General features: G+C 44.6%; 1 protein-coding gene across 1 annotated transcript; it reads right to left on the bottom strand.

Annotated features, from left to right (window-relative positions):
• Positions 1–7,910: 7,910 nt before the first annotated feature.
• On the bottom strand, positions 7,911–9,344 carry DFL_004756 (uncharacterized protein; the record flags this gene model as incomplete). Its single annotated transcript, XM_067633903.1, has 7 exons — positions 7,911–7,931; positions 7,992–8,111; positions 8,171–8,260; positions 8,324–8,637; positions 8,697–8,992; positions 9,052–9,154; positions 9,242–9,344. 7 exons carry the CDS (start codon positions 9,342–9,344, stop codon positions 7,911–7,913), a joined length of 1,047 nt encoding a protein of 348 aa, XP_067492026.1.
• Positions 9,345–13,045: the final 3,701 nt, after the last annotated feature.

Here is a 13,045-nt window from a genome sequence, read left to right on the forward strand (position 1 = left end):
GAAGGCTTATGCCAGAAATAATTCAAAGCAGCCGCTTGGAACACTAGCGGCGGATTCGTAAGGCGGGGGTTAAGGGGTTTGGTGTGGGTCAGAGGCTTCCTCGTGGGATTTTTGCCGAGTGTATAATTGGTTTTTTCTTGTCTCGGAGATGAAGAAGTTAGAAAAAATCGAAGGTAAGAAGTGTGATTAGAAACATGCAGTCGATGAGGCTGCCTACCTGTAATAGCAAGCAGTTGGTTATGATATCCTCCCAAATTTGGAGTTGATGGCAAAGTTGGTTATGCAGTAAGCCCTGTTCCCTCGGTTAGGAGTATATTGAAGGAAACTTCCCTCGTGCTAATGGAGTTCCCTGCCACCACAGGAAAGCCAGCCCAATCCTGTTCTGTCCGGCCCTATAGTTCTAGAAAGTACCTGGGTATTGATTACCAGGAATAGCTAGTTAATGCAGTGACAGGATGAATATGTCAAAGTTGATATGATTGACGATATGATATGATGTTGTTGAAGCTAGGTTTGGGGGATTGTGGAGATGCTATTTTTGGAATGAAGCTTCTTCAAGCGAGAGCCACCGATGCAGGCCAAACAATGCAATGATCGGAATTGAAGGGGTGCCTGGGAAATTTTCTGAGTTTTCTTTGACCCTTCGATAGATTAATCCTTGCACTTCAATCCAATATTACCTATGATATGAAGTATCGTATATATCTGCTACACGATGATCATGAACAAGGGCCAACCTCGCGCGTGGCTAGTAGGCGAACTAAAGAGTTTTGCCTCGAAGGCTCGTTCGATGCAGGGTTCTGGTGATCTCACACCAGCGTTTCAGACTATAAAGAGAGGGGAGGAGGGTAGCCTAGAAATTCGGACGACTGGGCACTGTTCGAACACTCTCAAACCTCGTCGGTCCGTGAGCTTTTTTCCTTTACTCCGTTAAGGGATTGAAAGCCGGGGTGACCTCGTTCGGTCGGGTGATTGATGATATGTGATTTGATGGTTGATTGATTGATTGATTGTGTCTGTTTGCTATAATGTTCGGGAGATGACTTCGGGTTAGCTAGTTAGTTAATTGGCTTAAAATTTAATTCCGAATGAAAACCGAATGAAGCCAGGGGAATAAAAGACAATGCTGCATAAGTACTATACTAAGTACCTAGGTGTACAAGTGATCATGAACATTCATTCATTCAGCCATTCAGCCGTAAGCCCATTCAAAGCATTACAGATTTAGAATATCCAGAGGGAAGGGGGAGCAATAGTTGCAGTCTACACTCTCCACAGAAAAACTCTTAATATCCCGAGCTCTTTATTATTCAGCCCAGATGTTCGAATTCAGTTCGAATTCAGTCGGTTAACTGTGGATTCTGACTGAAGAAAGAAGGGGTAAGCGATGAGGGAAGTTATAAGCCCCGTGCAGTTCGGCGCTAGCTTTTTCGTGTACAGACCTGTCAAACTGATAAAGTCGGAATGTTCCTTGTACCCCCAGGCGAGGAGTATTATCAAACTGAATCGTTCTGGTGATATATGATATGTAATGTAGGGCTGGAAATGTTCTAGGTCCTGGAACAATACGGAGCAATATGGTATAAGACCAATCTGGCTCGGGAAATACCACCGGCTGCGCAATTGCAATATAATATAATTGCAATCCGTCTAGATAATTGATTATAATATGGTAGTGTCGAGGTGGTGTTACAGCTGCTGCAGGCAAGATCCCTTATTCTGTTCTAGAAATCCCACAGGGAAGATCCAGTCTGGGCTCAAGTAATATAATTAATTGTAACCGCTGGCGTACAGAAGGTCATAAAATAGTAGTCAAGAGGAAGATAGGTCTCTTTTTTAAGTGTGCGACTTCAGCTCACTCAGCCGATTATGTTATGAGGTGCGACATGTGGTTAGGAAAGAAATCAAATCTCGATAGAACCGAAGGTCCAGCTTCTTTAAATCCCTTTCAAGGTTTCGTTTAATCCGCACACGCTCGTCTGTTTGGAGCTCAGGAGGCCCAAAGCAGCGGATGAGTGTGATTGTGGACGACCGGGTTTCTTCCCGTCCCTTTTGTTCGTTCGTCCCTGAATTGGGTGGGCTTTTACCCGTGCCTCTTCTTCCATTGTACTGGCCAGATTTGATCCAGCCCATAGATGAGTATCCAACATCTTGTGATGCATCAAAGACACCATTTCACAAATGCACAAAGGCGAACCCGAATCGTCAACGTCGCATTCACCAACATTTCCTCTCAGAGTTCATTCACTCAAAAGATCTGCAGAGCTCGCTCTCTAAGGCCTCATTCAGGTCGAATGCGAATGTGGGTTTTATCGGATCACTAGTAAAATTCCGGCGTGGCGCATGTGGTCATGCTTCTCGAAGGGGTGCGCTGACACAAGAAAAGGGACGAGCAAAATTCAAGCTCAAAAAGTTCGGGACGGGATCCATCACGTTGTAGCGCGTACCTTGCATATCAGCACCCCGACCTCACAGCTGCAACAGCCCTGTCAGGGGTACAGATGAGAAACAAAACCAACGTCTTGGTCTATGCAACCGTGCCGTACCGGGTTCTTTTCCCATCGAGGGTGCATACGTTTTAGGGAAAAGAAAAGAATATGCACTCAACTCGATCAACGACTTAGCTATTAGTTTTTCCCTTTGGCCTTGTTCCGAAGTTTATCATCTCATCGCCAAAAACCTCAGCCTGTGTGACAAAAAAAATACATCTCAACCTAGTGGGAAAACTTTTTCCGAAACGTCACCTCGACGATTACGAATACAAACTGCTAGCCTAACATGCTAACAACGGTTCAAAACACCCGAGCAAGCTACACACTTCAGCTCTAGCGGTAATCACTAATAATTGCGCGTTTTCGTCCAATTAATCGCTATGTAACTGGCGAGAAGTGAACGAAGCAATCAAGGGATCTTCGGAAACTACCGCCGGTTTCAGCTCGCGTTCGACAATTGGCAATGTCGACATTTGTATGTGGTGTTCAGGGAATTTCTGCACCCCCTCCTTGCTCTCCATGGATCCATGAAACGTTCAAACAAGCCCAGTCAATAAATGGAATTCACGTTCGCTAGGAGAAAATCGAATAACGAGGTCGGGTAATATCATACCAAACTGCGGGCAGACCCCTTGTATACTCTAACGAAAAAACGTGGTTGAAGTGGGCTCGATGCACTGTACCGCTGCTGCTCACGGGATTGGGAATGGAACCTGTACCTTGAGGCTATATAACGAATATTAACGGTCCATATCAATTGTCTCAAAAAACGGGGTCCGAGTATCGATAACCCGAGCTAGCTCTAGACACGACAGTATGCAAGCCCCAACAGCCAACGTTTCAGGTTCTCGGAGAGTTCATAGGTCCATAGACTTAGTTTAGCGCACACGACTCTAGTTTACGGGACTGGTTCCAATCCTACTCAACTTTGTAGCGTGCTCTGATTCCAGTTATAAGCTGTGAAGTAAGGATGCTGTCATCGAAAGTCAGCGGAGTGAGGGCGAAACATCTTAGGACACGATTCCGGCAGATGACCGCAATGGTCACAAGCAATAGTTATCAAGTATTGTTGTTCAGAGAAGTGGATTGATCTCACAGCTGGGTCGGATCCCCTGACCGGCTTTCGGCCGCCCCACTCTGGCTGTTATGGGTAATTTGGTCGCTTGAATCTTATAAAGCTTTGACGGATTACAAGATAGGCATTCGTGATAGGGCCCTCTCAGCACACCGCCCCACATTGCCCTTCCAGCTGGCTGGGAATCATGATTCCAGAAAAACTTTTCTTGATCAAATCCCTAGATCTAGCATTTGTGGTTACAATTTGACTTCCTAAACGGTCGTCGTGACATAGTCTCGTACCCAGTCGTGACACTGCAAACCTACGCTATTTTAGCCTCTATTATAAATCAATCCTAGTTCCGAATACCCGCAGAGTTTGAACTTATGGGTTCTGGATAGTGATGGTTAGCAATCATGTGAATCCAATAGTAGACATTTCACATATAAACAAATTCTCGCAATCCTTCGGTCATACTAAACAGTTCTCAAACTGCTTTTAATTTCGAACTTTTTAAACAGGTATATGTCAGATATTGGTCGATTAGTCTCCGGCTAACACCGTTCTCTAAGTTATGTCGACGTACAAATAATGTGTTTAAATTCGTTCTGCAACCTATACCTCAGTCAATTGCCATGTCCCAGGTCCTAAACAGATCCTCGAAACATATATATTCGGTACACATTGTTAGGTGTTAGTCGACGTTCCTCGGTATACCTTTATAAAACAGTCCTCCACTACTTACGAGCCATTTCGGGATAAAATTAGGACACCATAGCCCGAAAAGTTGTAATAAGCAACTCGGAACATTGATTCTATTGCTTCGAAGAGACGAGTCTAGTTCCCGTTCAAATATCGTGAAGAAGTTATATACGTTCGAGTTTTGATACTAGGTCGAGGACGAAGGCGACTCTGATGATATAGTGGATACCAATGAGTTCGTTAAAGCAAGGCCGGCGCAAAATTAGGAAGTTTACATACGACAATGCATATATACCAATACCCGAACCCATAATAACTAAATTCCAATAGTTGTTCTATCTTCTTTAGGATTATTGTTAGTGGAGAATGGTATTGGATAGCATGAAGCTGTCTGGGGAGGCTGGGACTTCACAAAATACAACAATGTGACGATATCACACTTCTCGCACATCATCTTCAAAAATGCAAACTCATACACCCCCTGTAGTATTCTCATTCAATTGCCTTCATGCAAAAATAAAGCGAAGGGTTTTGCCAATCCAATAAACCAAACCTTGTGCCCAATCCCTCACAGACCAGGTCCCAAAAATATAAATATGAACCCCAACATCACCACCTCATCCCTCGTCCTCGACACTAACGAACTCCTCGAAGCAATCTTAAAACACATTCCATCCCAAGAACTCTTAAATCCACGCGTTTCGTTTCCAAACCTTGGCAAGAATTAATAAAAACTCCAATGGAAAACCTGGCAGTGGAAGGGAACTACCATCCCCCCTTCAGTTCTCGAAGACCAAGCCTTGAAGGATACATATTATGCTCGAATTGAATTGGACTATCCATGGTATCCGTTTAGCAATTGAGACACTAGGAGACACTGAAACTGGTCTAGTCGATGGAGAAGCCGAGATAGATGTGGTGAATGACGAGTTTACCCTCAAGGACTTCGCTCGTATGATCTACAAAAAGGCATTATCATCACGGGTATGGGGCTATTCCAATATGCATGGGAAAGGACCGGAAACGGTCGATGAGTCAGGAAAGTTCAAAGAAAATTTGAACTTTTCGTCAGTGTCTCCACTCGAATACCGAAGAAGCTAGATAATGCAGGGGAAACTACAGGTCTAGTCAAACATTCAATCACTGCGGCCTTTGTTTTCGATTTGCAGAACCTGGAGCTAAGCTCTGACCGTGGTTTGAGTGTGAGAATTGAATATTTGTTGCCTGGGAATGGATCGATACACCCAGAAGCCCGTGGGGAATCTCTTGTTTTCCGAGAGATTGTTGACGATGTTATCGTATACAGCGACGACGACGAGATTGATACCGTGGTTAATGAGAACGATTGGTATTGAATCAGGACAGCAGACACATACACATCGAATGTATATTAATCTAGAGTAACTAGACAAGAACACTATACTCTTCTTACTCATACTACGAGTACATGACTCCATAGTTCGATAAGATCTTTGAAAGTTTTCCAGGCTCTGGTCCTAAAAATCAATTATTCCTTGCTATTAGATCATAGGACGCTTACCTATATCGTAACATAATTCTAACTTAGCCATCATTGCTTATATACGAAAACATTAATGTCGATATTGGAAGTGAGGATGAGAATGTCGAAAGCACTGTGCCAAGTAGTGATGAGTGGACAAAGCTACTGATACAATGAACAAAGTGGATGATCATATGAAGGGACAAAGGACAAAATCAAACCTGGAAGGAGCCCAATGGTATATATTGTGAGAACGACTCATGATTGAACAGGATTGACCGATTGCAGCTAGGCTATACGCCCCAATCATATCCACGGTTTCAACGAAATATGTATGATCAACAGGTATCTAGGTAATTCAACTGCAACTGCGAATCTATCGATCTGGACACACATATACAATTGTATTATATTATAAACCCCAATCACGAGAGTGACCCCAATCCACCAAAAAAGTAAATATCTTGGCCGTTGGAAGTCTCGCTCTTTCTCAAATGTTAACATTCTATGAGATGCAATGGATGAAATCAATATTCATTTGTCTCCATACTAGCCTAATAAACCCACCAGTATACGCCTGAAATCGAAGTGTATAAGATGTAGCCATGAAACGAGAGCTAGACGTCCCCTGCCCGTGGCTAGTTTCAAATTACCAAGTATCTGCACCCAGTTATTTGATATCCAATCCATATTATGAACCCTATTACAAGCAAAGTCTATGTAACATAAAACCATACCCATCATCAGTCTCCCCGGGCCCTGTCGACAATCAACCGTGCTCTGCATATGCATTAGCCACGGCGGGTCTCACCCTCGTAAAAGACCCATGTAAAGGCTAAATCGATCAGGCCATATACCTCAAAAGAACCATCTGCAGCTAGCACCGACGCACGACCGACGACGATACAATTGTTACGGGGGGGAATCGGATAACAAAGAACCGTTAACCCCTGAGACTTCTAGAAGGGATCGCCGCACACATAAATTAGCCCCCCTTTAAAGCTTTCCGGATGCCCTCTTCTCGAAAGAGTACCTAGGTATATAAACGGGTAGAATTCTCCTGAGCAGAAGTATCTTTCCCCCCATCACTAGTTAACATCTACATCCGCCTGCAGCTCTCACATCCATCCCAAAGGAAAAAAAGAGAACATAATATTCCATGTATTTGGTTCGTACATTAACACCGACTACTAAAAAGGAGCTAGAGAAAGAGAATAAAAAGACGGGGAAAAGAGAAACAAGCTACAGGAACGGTAGGGTAGACAGGCAAGGTCAGGGAAATAGGAGGGAAAACTAGAATATCCGCAGCAAAACAACATCGCTTTTTCTCCTGGGGTCGCAAAAGATTAACAATAGAAAAAAAAAAAAAAAAAAGGCCAAAAAGAAAAACCTGGTTTGATTGGAACCATATTTTTGACAGATATTCGGTAAGGCCCCGGGAAGGGAAACCTATAGAAACAGGCTGAAGGAGACGAGGTGGAAAGGTGGGCTATAGTAACACATATTACAGTCGAAGGGAAGGGAAAGAAGAAACTATATATAGTAAAAGTTCGACAGGAAGAAGAGGTATAAGGATGTCGAAGAGGGAAAGGAAAAGAGCTTTCATCGCCAAATCGTAAGCGAAACAAATGCTCAAGGAAGCAGAAAGCCCCAGGGGAGGGAATTACAGGCTAACAGACGTGTACCGTTCCTTTGCTTGATGAAAAAAGCGACACAGCAGATGATTAAGATGCATTATTCGAAAAAAAAAAAAAAAAAAAGCATAACGAAATTGAAAGACTAGGAAAATAAACATCTAAACAAGGACGGAAACACCCGACAAGAGAGTCGCTGGCAGTTAATGGCGGTTGAGTCGTCGCCTATTTTTCTGAGTATAGATGGATTGTGACTGAAAGGGCAGTTGAAACAGCCGACGCTACCCATCTGCTCTTGACAATTGAGTTTTGGGGAAAATAAATGTGCAATCTCGACTCCGGCGGACCGTCACGTAGGGGTTTCTGTGTGCTTGACTGTTTCGAATTTGGTGGGTATTGGCTGGCGTCAAAGCGGGCTCATGAGGATAAAAAAAGAAAGAAATAAAAAGCGAATCGTCATCATGGATCTTATCGTCGAGATAATAGTATATGAAATCACTTTTAGTGAGCTGGGCGAGAGGTGATTACCATGCCCAAATTCGTAGCTGTTGTTATACATGTTAGCAGGTCAGAATAGAGAAAATAAGTGGCCGATGGAAACATACAAAACTATCCCAAGATCCCGTGCAAAGACTGATGCCATCATTACTGACACCCAAGCAGCTGACGCGGTTCTCATGGCCAACCAGGGCACCAACTTTTTCTCCTCGAAGAACATCCCAAACCTATTCAACAAAATTAGTAAACCAATATCAGGCCGTGGAGTGTCATCTGAGCTAAATACCTTGCACTCGAAATCGTCGTATCCGGCAAACAAGAGACGTCCGGAAACAGAGAATGCGACGGAAGTAATGCCGCATAATATTTGTTCCGACTAAATAAGATTGTTAGTTGATAAAACCCCCCCTTTTTTTTTTAAGATGCAGTCCAATCTTACCGAATAGATGTTGAGTTCTCTGTCAGCACGGATATCGAACAGCCGGCAAGTAGCATCGTCGGATCCAGTACCAAATGCATTACCGTCAGGGAAGAATTGCACAGCGTTGATATCTGACTCGTGACCGGCAAAAGTCTGGACCGCCTTTCCGGTACGAATATCCCACAACTTGGCGAAGGCGTCGCAAGCACCAGAGACGAAGATGTTGGAATTTGTTGGGTTAACGCTAAGGCTCATAACGTCACCGAGATGGTCTGCAAAATCGGTGATTCTTGCACCGGTATCGATGTCCCAAAGCATACAGGTCATATCGCCTATCGTTCCCCAATTAATAACCGAGGCAATATACGATTAAAGAGTTCGGGATATTTACCAGACGAGGTAATAATACGTCTGTCATTCAAAAAACGACAGCATGACAGGTATCCAGAATGTCCAGACAATTCTCGGGCAACACGAGTGGGTCCGTCGCGTGCAGAAAGATTGTAGACACTGCAGATATTATCAAGGCCACCGCATGCAACGTAGTTACCCGAAGGTGCATATGCACAAGTCATCACCCATGACGATCGAAGAGGAATGGCGTGAACCTTGTTTGTTGTGTAGGCATCCCAGATGATGAGTTTCCCGTCTTGAGAAGCGGAGACGAGATGTCGACGGTCAGTGCTCCTTTATGGTTGTTAGCGATGGCCGACGGAAGCGATCTTCTACAATGACATGCGTCTTACCAATGCATACTATATATCTTGGCCAAGTGACCTTTCAGGGTGCGACGATTCTTCATCAAGGTTCGTGGCAATGCTTCGACTTGTTCCTTAGCAAGCTGTCGCACTAATCATTGGAAAAACAGTGAGGTTAGTTCGAGTTTCCGGGTCGGCATCTTGTTCGGATAACCAAGTATTTGGTAGGAGAACTCACAATCAGCATCGGCAAGCTCATCCTTCTTTCTTTTTATCTTCTCCTTTAGCCCTTCAGCCTCGCGCCTCGCGGCCGTAATTCGATCTTGAAGGTCGGAAGACATCGTTTGTTACACAGTTGATATAATCGGGAGGTTAGAGTACGATCAAATAGACCGAGTGAAGGGTAATTTTTTTATTGTGATCCACGAATTATCGTCAGGAGTAAGCCGGCTGTTGGATATCCGTCCGGTTGTCGATTAAACTAGTTCACGCTGCAGACCAATTTCCAGGAATCGCGAGAGTTCTTATGCGGAAAAGCCGGGTCGATCGCCTCGAGTGCCTTGCTCTTGCTCCTGAAGCCGATTGGTTATTGATATGAAATCAAGACTCGATAAAGTCGAGTTCTAGACGCGACGACGGGAAATCGGGACCAAAAAAAAAAAAAAAAAAAAAAAAAACACACGTAAAGGATGTGCAGCGGAGGTGGAGTTTCTTATAAATGGGTGTGAAGGAAACGAATCAAAAGGGAGAAATAGGGATCTTCTCGCGAAAGCCGTTTTCCAAGCCAGCGAGCTGGGATTACTTTAGTGACAGATCGGGGGTTTTGATGAGAAGCCCAGACAAGGACGAAGCAAAAGCAAAGAAGGGGAAATTTACAGTGAAGTTTTTAATTGGTAAAGACCCGGCCGGTGTATTGAAAAGGGAACGGTGCTTCGGTTGATTGGTCAGATGGGGCGGTGCGGTGGAGAAAGTGTGCTGGGGGAGAACGAAATGATATGAGGGCATAAGCAACTGGGGATGGTGAGGCTGGTACCAGCGACAGAAAGGAGTCAGAGAAGCTATCGCTAGGAATCGCAGTCGGCCGTGAAGAAGCGACTTGAAGGCGACGAAGCCGAGAGGTATGCGATATCGAGCTGGGTAGTGAAGTGTCGATGGCGATGGTGGAGATGAAGAAGACGATGTGATGGGGGAGGTGATGAGGGAAGGGAGAAGGAAAGGAGAAGGAGAAATGGAAATGTGTTGAGCAGCGGAAAAGTAAAGGGGTTATTTCGCAGAGCAAGGGAAAGACGCGATGCTTTAGAGACAAGGCTGTCCGGACACCCTAGCAAGTCCCGCTCTGCACCAAATGAGCTATACTACAGATTATATACAATGCACCACCACAACCACAGTAAGTCTGGCCAATATTATCCCGACTAACAAGATATATATCCGTCGTAGATATTAGTTTAGGCGACGTCGATGCCGCTGTACCGTACATTGGCATCTCGGAAGGTGCAAGGATTTCGACGGACGACTCGAAACTTTCTTGCTTGCACATGCGCGTCTTCACAAAGCAAGGATAGGTAAGTACACAATTGATTGGCTTCTCTGCTACCCGAGCCAGGTCAAAGACCATTCGGTTCCGGCATTTCGAGGAGACAAGTTCAGCAATTCATTGGAGATTCCGGTTACAAGACAGAGATACTCTAATAATACGCCATGATGCTATTCACAAATGGCCAATATCCGAGTAACGAACAAAGACATAAGTTCATTTGGAGTTTACCAGGTCCTCCCTGACGTGATGCTAAAGAAATTCCCAAATCGTATTCGCCTCGTCCCAAGAAAAAGGATTTCCCATCCTGTCGGTATAAAATCCAGAGTGTATCAGTTATGCGAAATGCAAGTTAGCCAAAGCGAAAAAAGTGACGGTGGCTGAAAAGAAAGAAAAAAAAAGGGCAGAGACGGCAGAGGCGAACAGCATCGATGTTACTGCAGCATTTGCTCTACATATAAACCGAAATGTGGACCCGATCTCTGACCTGCTTCCGGCCCATGGATCCTATGCCGGAAAGACTAATAACTATGCGACGTCTCGGGATAGACAGGTATGCTCGGATGGTACTTACAGTACATCCATCCATACCCACAAGTCACGATATCCATTCAAGACTCTCGAAAGGATCGTTACAATTGGTCCCGGTGCGCACAATCTTTGGCGGTACCGATAACAGTCCCAAATCAAGCGCAGACAAGGTGCTCCCAGTCAATTCCGCGCAGGGGCCGACCGAACCCGTTCGATAGTGCCTCAACTCTTGCCGAAAAGAGTTGAGACGAAAGTGCCATGCCAAAAAACTTTCACACAAGGTCTCCCCGCGACCGACAAAACCAATCAGATAGGAAGTTTTTTAACAGAAGATCGATACGGATTGCCAACATTGGCAGTTGAGGAAACGGATTTTAATCGATAAAACATGCCACCACAGACATGACATTATACAAGCTGTACAAGCATCGCACTTGCAGTCACAAAGTTTCAATCGGTTTTGTGTCACTTGTCTCTTGAAATACGGTATCGAGGTAGACTTGGAGGTCTGTATCAATTGAAGACTTGTACAGTTTTGGGCCCTAGAAAGACGATACCCATTTCTTTTCTACAGGTTTCAACGAAAGTGGTGCGATATATGCAAAATTACCAAAAGGATTTCGCTCGCGGGACTTTTTTACAATCTGAAATTCGTTCGTTTAAAGGGGCTCCACTGCTGGCCATGGTCCTCTAACTAGCGTCTCCGAGAGTTGCCGCTAGGGACCAAGAGAAACATCTTGTCGACGACAATGTTGGTTCCTTCCTGCCTTGTTTGCACACGATACCCTTGGCCAATGTCAAAGAAAGGCCCACACACCTTCTGTTTCCTCCGTCACCCAGAGGGAAGGGGACTCACTGGTCGAGGGCTTGCATGCGTGTCCAACAACGACATCCACCGCCCAGCCCAGCGGCAAAAGGCACTTTTCCCAAGCAAGCAAGGGCCAAAAGCCGCTCAGAACCTCCAAAGACAGAAAGTATCCTGACGTCTTACAAATTCATATGTATGCAAGTAAGTTCTGCAGCATACATCTGTATCCCGGCACAGAGCCCACTGATCTACCCAGTAACTCTTCTCGGATTATATGCACACTGATGCGCCCCAAAGCACAAACCCCGTTGATTGTCGACAAGGATCCTAAAAGAACCCCTTCGACGGAAAATCCATAAGCATCAATTAGCATAAATTTTAATTCATGCGACAAGGACGTTATCTGGACTCACTTATACATCGCAGGACCCGTATCGATTGTAATATTTCTATACGAGCTGTGGAGATATCTCATTTCCAATTGCGTATTACAACAATCCAATATAATAACGTAAAACTGTTACCTTGATTGCTCCTTAACAAAATTTATCAGAATCCGGTGACACCATTAACACACTCGAACTAATATCAATAGCCCACCTTTTGCGGATACACCAAACTATCGTAATAGCCGCTTAAATTCCCAACTAATATCTGTCTATATATGCTTTAGGGATAATTGCTACAATCTTCTCGAGGGGTTAGTTATAGCTCGCGTGGGACATAGACAGCTTTCGAATCTGCTTGCTGAAAAGCTCAAGTAAACCACGCACGGACGACGCTCATTCCGATACACCGAACCGTTGGTCATCTGCCAAAATTCCAATATCGAAATTAATATATCAAAAACGGAACGTTACCGTTCTATCCACGGGAACTAGAACGTTCGAACCTTCCTCTAGTAAAACCCCCAGCCTGGCGATCTCCGCACGCTCAAGCCGTTCGACCATCCCGAATCCCGAGAGCGGGATTCTGACTATGTAATAGAGACTTCTAATAACTTACTAATACAACCAAATATAATACTTCGTCTCGATGATTGTTTCGAGAAGAAGAAAGGATGATATAAAAAAGCCACCCAAATGAAAATCGATCACGAAAAGGGACCGAAATCGAGTCCGAATGACCTTCTCGTGCCCCTGCATCATAACCTGCATGACAGTCCC

Source organism: Arthrobotrys flagrans (assembly GCF_004000055.1).
Source record: "Arthrobotrys flagrans strain CBS H-5679 chromosome Unknown unitig_0, whole genome shotgun sequence".
NCBI classification, from domain to species: Eukaryota; Fungi; Ascomycota; class Orbiliomycetes; order Orbiliales; family Orbiliaceae; genus Arthrobotrys; species Arthrobotrys flagrans.